The following is a 12,104-nucleotide window of genomic DNA, read 5'->3' as shown; positions in this document are numbered from 1 at the left end:
ACCTGGTTATTTAGCAGAGTGGTGGATTTATTTTGGCAAATCCCTCTTTGGTGCTAGCCTGTTAGTCTCCTCCAGGGCAGCAAATGGACATCCACCATTATGGGTGGTGGCAAAGCACACCACAGGGGATTTGTGGCCATGTTCCTTCTGGCTGACTTCCCCTAAATCAGTGGAGAACTAATGGGTTTTTAAATCTGACAGTGGGCAGAAATGGTGTGAAAGACTTACCCAGCCATAATGGCTGTCATGCGCTCACTTCACAGAGCATGGGCCTTCAGGATGACATCAATGTCCTCCTCTTCTCTGACCACGGGATGACAGACATCTCTTGGGCAGACAAAGTGATTGAGCTGAAAAACTATATCAATATGAGTGACACCATCCAAATGAAGGACCGAGGTCCTGTTGTGAGCCTCTGGCCAGTTCCAGAGAAGCACACAGAGGTAAGTGCAGCTTTTTTGTATTTATTTGGTTTTGTGTTTCCTTGGGTTTTACGACAATAAAGTCTTTTGTTTGCTCGTAACATCCAAATTCTACTCACAGACATCTGTGCAAAAATCAGCCTGAGGCTCTTAACAGGAGTCAGACTTGGATCCTGTGACACTCTGTGACGCTGGCTTCTGAAGGAAAGTCACAGCAGGCAAATTAAAAAGCATGATCTTTTACCATTCTTTGTCAAATAAATGTGCTTTCAAACCCCACCACTATTAATTCTGATAAACAGCTAAAAGATTTTTAGGATTTATATATACGTAGTAGTCAATTTATTGACACTCTAGCTGGGATTTTAAAATTGCATGGAGGAGGTCAGGCATTCATATTCTAGTAAACTCCCATAGAGTTTGAGGAATTAACTCCATTAGACTACAAGTACAAAAAAAAAATTTTTACCATAGTCTCCTTTAAGGAATTTTGATGAATAAGCATGTTGGATTGAATCAACCATAAAAGCCCAAGGCTAGAACTGCAGGATTTGGAGTGACAAATTAAAACAATACAGAAAAAAGATTCGGAAACCACTTGAAAAGAATGAAAATGCAGCATCTGCAACTAATAGACTAGTACATTATCATTTAACCAGAAAACAATGCTTGAGAAGTCATTATTGCTGTCCTCAGAATATAAATTAATGGATGTACAAAACTGGCAGTCCGTACTCCAGGTGAATAATTTTGTTTCCTAAATTATATTTTGTCCAGTTCCAGTATATTGTAGCCTGTGCAGTTTTGTGTAAGAGAATATTTGCTAATTTTTGCACCCAGATGGGCTCTCCAGGAATTGTACAGATGTGATGTTGTGAACATTACAAATTAGTGCAAGAGCTGAACACTACCTTAGAGGCACGCACAAGCCTGTCACTCAAAGTTCGTGCAAGGATTCCAGCATTTATATAAGCTTTCCTCAGCCTTAATTCAGAAATCCCTATTTTTGTAGGCCAGACCTTCAAACAAGGGCAAGTTGCAACTTCACATAGGCATGGGGTTTCATCCAACAAAGCTCTTAAGCCCACGCTTCTTTCTTCTTAAACAGCATAATATCCCTAAGAATGAAACAGAGTTCCTCACACCATGGTTTTGCTTTCTTCTTTCATTTCTTTTTGGTACTTAACAGAGAGCTGCTTTTTTAAGCTAAGTAAGTTGATTTTATGTTTCCTGATAGCCAGATTCCTGTATTCTGAACTCATTTTGAAGAGTCAGGTTTAGGAATTAAATTGAATTGTAACATAGTGGTATCACATGTAAGACCTGTCCCATTTTGAAGCACCAGAAGTACTCATGAAACCCCAGGACCACTCTCTGTGGCCATGGTGGAAGGGTTGGGCTGAGTCCTGCATCACACCCTGGTGCCCTCCTTTCAGTGACTGCATATCAATGCAAATCTCTTGCACACATGCACACACATCACACAATCAAGGGGGGACTTCGCTGAAAGTTTAGTGAAGGACCTTTCATTCTTGTTGCATTTTTTGCTACTTATTCCTGAAGAATATTTATATTTAAGCAAAAGAGTGATATAAGCTCTGAGAACTCCACTAATCACCTTTAGTATGGCATATGAATATCTTCTTTAGGCATTTAAAATAATTTTCTGAATAATTTGGGTTTTAACTACATTTGTGTGATTACATTCCAGATGGTATGATTAATATTTATAAACCACTTGTACGACCATTGTGCAGCTTCAGAGCTGCAGGCTTTGGCTGATTAATCTCACAGCATCCTTAAGAAGCAGATAACTAAGCACTATCGATCCCTGTTATAGGATTGACATGTTAAGTGTAAGAAACACAGGTGAGGTGACATTAATTGTTCATTCAAGAGCACAGCACAAAGAGAAAGCCAGTGGGAGAGGCCAAAGGCAATGTCCCTTCTCTGCATCTGTACCAGTCTGTGCTCCTGCTTTGAGCATCCTTCACCACTTAGAGGTTACTGTCTCCTGTGATGATTTGGTTTCTGCTGGTCTGTCCCTGGAGGTTGATATGCTCACATGCATGTGTGAGTGCGTGTATTACAAATATATATAATACATTATTTCATGCATTGCTATGTGTTTATGAGGAAGTTTTCAGAACCTCCTAAACCATATCAGCAGGCTTTGCACAGTCATCATCTTTGGACTGGCAAAGTCCCAGATTGAATGTGCCAGTGATGAGTCATTCAACAGCGTTATCCATTTTACAAATGCAGATGTTTCCATGTACCCATGGGTGCAGAGATGCCCTTTGCAGCCATATAGTGATCTAACATTTGTTTTCTTTGCAGATATATCAAAAATTGAAAGCTGTGCAACACATGCATGTTTATAACATTCAGGATATTCCAGACAGATTTTTCTACAAAAAAGGAAAATTTGTGTCTCCTCTAACTCTTGTGGCTGAGGAAGGATGGTTCATTGTAGAGGTAAAGTACAAAAGCAAAATTCTTAGACATGAATGTGAAAAGGTGCTATATATGACAAAAATATGAAAAATGTACAGTTTTGTGCTGGGCATTGACTTAAAGTGTTACATCATTTACCTGGGCTGATTACAGTGCTAATGTCAAATATTGCTGTGTGCTTGAGAGAGCCTTTAAGGCATGGCAGCTGTGCTAGAAGTAGGCAAAGTTAAATAGTCAAGACTATTCATTTTTCTGCATCATCATAAAGGAGGAGGAGGAGTTTTTGTATTTACCATTCCAGTTCTGTTGCTTTACTCTTCTTCCTCCTGTCCCTCTACCTTCATCTCAGACACAAAAGAGTGTTTCCATTTCCATTTCCTGTCCTTCCATTCAGCAGTATTTTGTGGCAACTTTTCCTTCTGCCTGGCTTCCCACCCACCAGACTCTGTCCTAAAAATACCCCATTTGTCCCAAGCCCTCCAGTCTCAAAAGACTGGGGATTTACTCCTCAGAGATACCCATTGCACACACTGCAAACCCGGTTAAGCAAAGAATTGCTTAGACTTGCACAAGAAGAGATTTTTCATACCAACTTATTTTTTTTACTATGAATTTATTATTAGCAGTATGATTGTTACTAGTATTGTTATTTTGTACTTACATTCCTACTGAGCATCTCCACACCATAGATAATAATTGCACCTCCTCACATCTCAGAGGGTTAGGCAACTTACACACCTGGTAAGTGGCTGTATTGAGGAGCAGTACTAAGTGGTTTGCCCAAGGCCATATGTTAAGTCAGTAATTTGGCAGCAGAATCAAATATGTGCTTTTGTAGTGTCCCAGCACCATAATTAGATCAGGTTGCCTGACAGATCTTGTAACTTGGCTTAGCGTCTTCTGTGACCTTCAGAGGTGCCAGGCTTTGCTCAAGACAGTCCACACTGCACATTTCTCACTAGCCAACATGACTTTAGGATAATCATTTCTACAGCTGAATAAAAAGTGCATTTCTAAAAAAAAACAAGCCAATTGCTTTTGTGTACAGACAGGTGAATACCAAGTTTTTGTTTTTAAAAAAAGTATTAAAAAGCCAGATTCAAGATTCAGACTCGTAAAGCAGGAATATGAAACATTTTTGCTGAAATTATTTTTTTAAATTACAACTAAATTATTTTGTACAGAAGTTCAACACCGAACATTTTTACATATTCTGTAAAAAAAAACAACAAAAAGGCACTTAAAAAATCATTGAAACTCTGACAAACCTTAATAACAGTGCAGCAAACACTGCTGCTATGGTAATTATTCCTGTCTGTCTGCCCATTCCTTCCCATTGTTTCTGATTTTCAAGAATGTCCTCTCATTAATGCTGTCAGATTTTCCTTCTCCTTGGTACATTTTCATTATCTGTGAATGGGATGTGAAAATGAAAGTTTCCTGTCATATTTTTAAGGCAATAATTGAGCCTTCTATTATATTTCCTGTGCAAACCATTGAAGAGAGAATGTTCAGCTTTTCTCCATCATGCTCATAGGGTGTTTTAACTCTGTCAGCTAGTGGATAGCTAAAAGCTGTTTGAAAAAAGGGGGATTTTTTTTTTTTTTGAGAGAGAAAGACAAGATCTATCTGGAAAGTTGATGTTTGCTTATTTGTTTGTTTTTTCCCATCATAGAGCAACAAAAGCTCATCCACATTTCAGTTAAAGCAGGATGAGGAGGGATTTCATGCATCTCCAGCTGTATCAAAGCTGGTCTGCTAATATTACCTTTTTTCCTCCATGAATGAGAGGTCCCCATCCTTTCAGCAGAATTTCCCCCAGCTTCTCTCCTGTGTGCAACGACAGCATTAGTCCGCAGGGCTGTGTGCTCACCCTGTAGCCATCCCAGGGTACTTTCCCAGGTTTTAGGGAACAAGTGCTGTGCTGCTTCTAACCGTGTACATGCAAGGAAAAGTCCATCGTCAGCAATCCCAGCCATGCCTTTGAGTAGCAGTGCTAGCTCAAGCTTAGGCCGAGCATGAAAAATTAACATCTCAGTTGTGAAAGAAAGTAATAGGTTTTCTGACCCAATTAGCAGCAAAAATAATGGCAGTGGCTGTGTCTTTGCCTGCACCTCTGGCTGCAAATAGGTATCTCCTAGGGTCTGGGTGGGTGATGGAAAGCCACACTGCCTCCTGTGTTTGACATCACTGGGGAAGCCGCTGAGCCCACGACATCTGACAGCACCGTGGAGAGGTTTAGCTTCAGCAGTGTCATGTAAGTGCCAAAGAAACACTGCAAATTAGATGTGACTTAGTTTGTCTGGAGCTGATGCTAACAAGTGCTGTACAGGTTGTCTAGAGGTGAGCAGCTCATTGACAGTTTGTTCCTGGGAACCACAGTAAGCAGAGCCACAGTGTAACAAGGTCCTATGGTAGGAAGAGGGGCATCTTGTTTTCTCCTTGGCTTGTTCTGAGTGCTGTCAGCAAAATAGATGGGGACAAGCAAAGAGATTTAATTTGTCAGCTGAAATTGTTTAATTATCAGGTACATCAACTGACTATTACATACAGAGAAAAGCAAGGGATGCTCTGGGGGTTCCCCTGGAAAGCAATCGGAAGAGCTACACGTCATAGCCATAATCGTTGCCATCCTCAGTGCTCCTGCGCATGGTCCTTTTTCTTTTTGGCCAGGTGAGGGAAGCAAAACCAGACAAAAGTAATGTTTGTAAAAGGAAAGGGATCCTCAGTCAACCTACTTCACCATCTGCAAGGGTTGCAGCACCACTCAGTGGGGGTGGGAATGTGGGAGACTTTGTTGGGGCATCTTCCATGCTCCTGTGATGGAATGTGAAGCCCAGACCTTGCCACTTTTGAGAACTGTAGCTCCTTCTCTGTAATCATTGGTGAAATTAATGCCAGGGGTCTAAAGGACTGTCAGCTGATGTTCTTCATTTAAGTGAAATTCCTGCCATAGTTTTGAAGTGTCTGAAGTGTCACTTCATATCTGGTGTCACATCAGATGCCATTGCTAGGGAGCATGGGACAAGAGAAATTAATGGAGAGCATTTTGAGCAGTCCCCAAGGACCGCTGCTCCCAAGCGGGCCAAGATATGGTGCTATTTGTAGGTAGGCTGGTAAGAGCTGTTAGGATGGAGCAGGACAAAGTAAGTAAGGAATTTAAAGGTATGACTAACGTGCAAGGAAAAACAAGAATTATGATGATAAATTATTAAAGCATGGACACTGAGCAGTGAGATAAATTGAGTGGTGTATGTTAGGGAGAAGGGGACCGTCTTAGGTCTGAGTCTGATACTAAAGCAGGGAGAAGAAACAATAATAATTAGAAGGTATACAGTAGGGATGGTACTTGTATTGTTTAGGCTCACTAGCCAAACCAAGCAAAAATAGCTGTTTTTTCTATGGTGCCAATGGCACATTGGGCAGAACACACCGTCAGACCCCTGGGAGTGCATGGTGTCAGGTGGGAGAGCAGAGCTGCGGGCATGCAGCGGGGAGGGAGACCACCTTGCTGAAACGTGTCACCTATGGCTCTGATACTTCGTGCTCACAGCAGAAATTCAGATGAGCGAGAGGCAGAAAGTCATCCTCCCTGCTCAGCCAGGAGATGGCTGCCCACTGAGACAGCAAAGCCAGGGCTCACCCTGCACAGCGATGAGCCCTGTGCAGCAGGGTGCGGGGCCTGAGGGGCTGGTGCAGCAGCGTGGCACAGCGCCCTGCCCCGCAGCACGCCACGCACCGCCCAGCAGGCGGGCACTGACCGCGCTCTGCTTCCTCACCCAGAGCAGGGACAAGCTGCCCTTCTGGGAGAACGGGACGGGCTGGAAGGAGGCCTGGCAGAACGGCTGGCACGGCTATGACAACGAGCTCATGGACATGAGAGGCATCTTCCTCGCATACGGGCCAGGTACAAGGGCACTGTCACTGGTGTCCCGCTCCCCTTGCAGCCCTGTGGCCCCTGCCCCAGCATCCCTGCAGCCCTGGCATATCGGGACCCTGATTCGGCACCCTGAGACACCCCAAAATTGCAAATAGATGGCATTATTTCCTCACTGTGGCTGAATGCCGGGGAGGTTTCTAGCTCTATCTCTGGTTTAGAGCCAGAGAAACAGGGCAGAGAGACATGAAGGGATTTGGTCAGCCCCTCTCTGACATTCCAGCGCAGTAACTCTATTACTTTGCCCTGTTTTCCAAGACTGGCCTAACTTTTTAAATTCTATTTGAAGCACACACGTTCTCCTTTTCCTGGTGGATTCGGACTCACTAGCCCAGAGCACTTTCTTTGGGAAGGCTGCAGCACACCTCGCCCACCTGTCCAACGGGCAGGCAGGAAAGCCCGGATTCCCGCTCCATCAGTGGGTAGCACTGCCCAGCACCCAGGCAGGAGCAAAAGCAAAGCAAGAATGGGCCATGCAATTATTTCAGGCCATTAAATCTGCCAAGCGTGCACAGTAAAGTAGCTCCTGTATTTAATACGTTTATTAATTTTGTCTTTTTTAGTTTTTAGGATAAAAATTGACTGGAAGTAAAAATGAGGAATTAAACCCTCTGAAATGTTTTTGCGGTGCTGTGCAGCCCCACAGCGCCCCGCCTGTCAGCAGCTGAGCCCCAAGCCGTATGACGCCGAATTCTCTGTTTGCCTGTTTTCCCTGCAGATTTCCGATCCAACTACCGAGCGCCCCCCATCAGGTCCGTGGATGTTTACAACATCATGTGCAGCCTGGCAGGAATACAGCCGCTGCCCAACAATGGCTCCTGGTCCAGGGTGGAATGCATGCTCCGAAACGCGGCCGCCCTGGCCCCGCTCCCCCCCGCCGGCAGCTGCGTCCTGGCGCTGGCGCTGCTCTCCCTGCTCGCCGAGCGCATCTCCTCGCTGTGATCCCCCAACAACGTCAGTCAGTGTCACCAGCAACTCCATTCTTTCTTTTCTTTTCTTTTTTTTTTTTAAGTTCCTCATTTGCATAACAACTTCCTTAATAGAATGTTGCCCCTACTTTTCTCCATCGTGCTACACCGGGCGTGAATCTGACCCACCCAGCTTTTACAGAGGCTGCATACAACATGAAGCCATGTTTTTGCTGCTCTAAACACATGCAGGGAAGCTGGTGTTGCTACTGCAGACTTTGGGCACTGGTAACAAGAGCAGAATCCCAGCCGGCTGTCCACACAACCTTCTGGTGTGCGCATGTGGAGCTCTCTCCAAGCGTCAAATGCATCTTGCCCCAGCATCTTTAAATGAGAAGCTGCCCCTGGCTCCCAGTGCTGAGAAGCTCAAGGGTGAAGACAGACCTCTGCACCTTTGTGTCCTTTCTGGTTTACTCCATCTCCAGCAGAGCCCCAACTTCTTCCTTACAGTACCAGTCAAGCCCCATCAGCACCAACACATGCTTCAAAGAGCTCTTTGCTGAGCGATTGTAATGTTGAGGGGCAGGAGAGCAGTGAGAGCAGTGAGAGCATCCTACTTCTCTCAGCCTTTCCTTCTTCATTTTCCTCAAAGTGAACCCTGGCCCTGCACACCTCAAAGGTCAGGCTTTCCTCACGGACCAGAGTGGAGGGGAGGGCTGGGAAAAGGGAGCAATAAAAATCCTCTGCTTCAGAAATGGGAGGAAAGTGAAAAGGCATCTGGACACACAGAGGTCAGGAGAAAGTAGGATGAGGAAGCCTGGCATTTAACAACCTCTGCTTTTCCTGGTGAAGATATTCTCTGCTCAGATTTCAGGGGTTTGTACCCAATTGCTTTTCTGAAGGTTTTTCAACACTTAGTGCTTTTCTACCACCTGTTGCTCTCTACACCCCTGCCTGGTGAACAGCACATTACCATTTATTCTGAAACAGGGAGAAAATGGATCTCCCGCCCTCTCAGTTAATCCTAGCTAGTATTTCCACCACAGTCTATCAAGCCCAAAGTTGTAAAGTTAAATAGCAGGAGAGGATGGAGCTGTTGTTGGAGGTAAAGCCTCTGAAAGGTAAGTTAAATGGGTGATGTAATCCTGAAAACATCAACGTGGCAGATATATTAAATCCTTGAAAAACCTGGTTTTGCCCTACTTATTCACTCCAGAGCAGCCAAGGTCCACCTTGGGCTGATGTTCAACACAGGGCTGGTGGCAGAGCCAGCACCATGGTCTGTTAGCTCAGAAGATTCATTTCACCTAACTGCTCATTTGTCTGGTTGTCACAGTCCTTGGTGTTACACACTGGGATGTATGTATGCTGTGGCAGGTCACTAGAAAGGTGTTATTTTTGCATCACTAAACTTCCACTGTGAAATAAGCTTGTCTAGAACAGGGCTGTAGGGTCTGATCCTGCAAAGTGTTCCTTCCAGGCTGTGGCCTTCAGCAACGCTTTTGGGAGTGCTCAGCACTTCTTCTGAAATACATCTGAACCAGGGGCTTTCTGTAACAAAATGCCTTTGGAAGGATTTAGGTCCCTCCCCATCCAAAATAAACCCCTAGGACTTACTATTCCTATGGATCCAGAGCCAAGCACCATCCAGGTATGTGTGGTACAGTGAGTTTCAGGGTGAATGATTACACCAAGGAGAAAAAAAAAACACACCAAATTAAACCTGACAAAAGACTTCTGTAATAGCTGTAAAGATTTATGTAATGTGTTTTTAAAGCTCAAGTGAACCTTCAAATCAATTGGGAAAAAAAAGGAGAAAATCAGTCTTTGTTATTAGGCTGTTCAGTATAAAAGGCAATTTAGTGCTTTCGAAGCATTTGCAGTAGCTGTAAAACAAGCACCTATTGTTCAGAGTTCCCTGTTGCTCTTTAATGGACCAGGCTCAATGAATTCACTGGAACACATTTTTTAAAGCAAAAAAATTCTCAGTATACAAGATAACTAAATTACTAAATTACCAAGTTTTGTTTGAAAATCAAGAGGATAGATACAGTCAGTGCCTGCTAATCCCTTCACAGCCTGCCATTTTAACTCTTACACTGAACACAACCCAAGGTCATTTTACAGAAGAAAAGATCCTAAAGGTATAAGAGTATATTCAGATTCTCCATTTCACAAGCAGAAGTTGGAAGTAACAAATTGGGTCCATTGTGTTGTTCCCGGGATGGGCCACGACACACAAAACCAACACTGAACCCTGGGAGTACTTTGTGTAACTGATTTTTGCCAGTGTCCACATGCAGATACTGCAGAATAAATCTCTTTAATTGCAAGGTTATTTTCTTGCCCTTAATGCCAGCATTGTGTTTATGGCAATGCACTTCAAAAGATACTTGAATTGTAAAGTGAAATTTGACAGCAGACCTACAAGAAGCTCATTAGCTTTGGGAGAACTGCAGATGATTATTTTCTGAGAAGTGCAGCTTTCTTCCTCAGAAATGTTGCACCTCTGAATCAGCTCACATTCTCATTGAAAAATGAAGTGTCTTGACTCTAGCCTATTTTTCTGTATACTATGCAATGGAGGTGGGTGTATTTTAAAACCTATTTCTGAATGATGTTTTTGTACAATGACTAATTGTGAATGAGTGAGTAATTCTAAGAATGCTGGTAGAAAAACTATGCATCTTTTTGTAAATACTGTAAGATTTTGGAAAAAAAACCCAACACAACAGACCCAAATCACCTCTGTAACATCTTGCCTTTCTTGTTTGATTGCTGCATCAAAGTGTGATAAACAGTGTTTGAAGCTTGTGCTGATTAATCATCAGAAAGATGAATGATAACATTGTTTAGAAATGGCTAAGTTGTCAGCATGTAAATTAGGGATATTAAATACATCACACGAGATACTGTAGCTTGTATACGCAGTCCTTTTTTTCCAGATGTATTTCAATGTTTAACCTTTTGAACATCCATCCAGGAACATGTAATTCACCCTAGCAAATGGACGTGACAAACCATTTTGCTCTTCTGAGAAGAGAGGTGAGCCTTGGACACGCTCTGTGAACCCACTTCTCCCAGCCCACCTTGTTACCATCACATCAGCCACTTGCACAGAAGTCAGGTGCATCGCCACAGGTGTCAGGGTCCAGTACAGCTTGGGCTTTCCAGAGCCCTCACAGTACAACCTACACAGTACACAGCACAGGATGGTCAAAACGGCAATGGGACCTCAAAAACCAACACCAAAGGTCTCAGGAACAATGGGAACCTAATTCCACTTTAAGCTCCACAAACCAACAATAACATTCATGGAACAGACTGATCTAACAGCAATAAGTCTTCAAACCTACTCGGTGGAATTTATTTTGTTTTCCTTAACTGACCACAAGGGCAGGGAGGGGATGATGTCAAGAAGTCAAGTCTAGAAAAGCAGCTCAGGTATACTAGTGAGTCCTTTTATTCACAGTCCTTTTATTCCCTTTGAACTGGCAGCACCACAAGGACTGGCCAGAGATGGTCCCCCTTTTTCCCACCATGTGGGTGCTGTCAGCGGGAAGGTACTGAAGGACATGGGAACAGCATGGGAGTCCCCCTCAGTCAGCTCCCCAGAGCAGTGCCAAAAATGGCAATATCCCATCTAAATAAGCTGGACCCTTTTCATCCATGAACTTGGCAGTCATGGAAAGAGCATGACTGGCCACGGCTCAATGGATAAGCCCTCCAGCAGCCCTTGGGATGCAGCCTGTGTTGCCCACACAGACTGCAGCCCCATGGAGACACTTTCCCAGGGCCTGCCACAAGCAGCAGGACTTCACACTAAGGGGTGAATTAAGAGATCTGGTGGTGCTGGCCACTTCCCTGCTCTTGTAACTGCTGAGCAGAACTCAAAACATCTGTTAGGCATTAAACTCTACACATCAGGGGGAGATGCAGACCCAGAAAGCTCTGGGCACTGGGAAGTGAGAGTTACTGGAAAAGCTTGGTGTAACTTTTCCTCCTCCTCCTTTTCCCTGTAGGGCTGCGGCCGCAAACCTAACAGGAATTTTTTTAAGAAAACATAGGCTAATGAAGGGAAACCCTATATTTTAGCATAACAAGCCTTAAATAGCTGTTTTGAAATACAACTTTAACCTACATGGAAAAATGTTGTTTTTTTTGTGTAGATACTGAAACACATTTATGTTAAAGGGAAGGTTATTGTGGAGTGCTCAAAAATAAGAACATTTCAGAATTACACTGTAATTCTCAAGCTTCGCAAGACATTTCATAGAACCATAGAATCATTAAGGTTGGAAGGGACCTTAAAGATTATCTAGTTCCAACCCCCCAGCCATAAGCAGGGAACCCTACCACTAGACCAGGCTGCACAAAACC

General features: G+C 43.7%; 2 protein-coding genes across 2 annotated transcripts in view; one reads left to right on the top strand and one right to left on the bottom strand.

Annotated features, from left to right (window-relative positions):
- Positions 1–10,641, top strand: part of ENPP6 (ectonucleotide pyrophosphatase/phosphodiesterase 6) — a 32,409-nt gene extending 21,768 nt beyond the window's left edge. Inside the window, 4 exon segments of the mRNA XM_051616898.1 lie at positions 264–443; positions 2,763–2,900; positions 6,663–6,786; positions 7,535–10,641. Coding sequence (XP_051472858.1) covers positions 264–443; positions 2,763–2,900; positions 6,663–6,786; positions 7,535–7,758 — 666 coding nt within the window. The 3' untranslated portion in view covers positions 7,759–10,641.
- Positions 1–12,104, bottom strand: part of STOX2 (storkhead box 2) — a 174,580-nt gene that overhangs the window by 7,749 nt on the left and 154,727 nt on the right. The gene's annotated exons all lie outside the window — the stretch shown is intronic.

This window comes from Apus apus, chromosome 4 (assembly GCF_020740795.1).
Source record: "Apus apus isolate bApuApu2 chromosome 4, bApuApu2.pri.cur, whole genome shotgun sequence".
Taxonomy (NCBI): domain Eukaryota; kingdom Metazoa; phylum Chordata; class Aves; order Apodiformes; family Apodidae; genus Apus; species Apus apus.
Note: the sequence above shows the minus strand (reverse complement) of the source record. Positions and strands in the feature narration are given on the sequence as shown.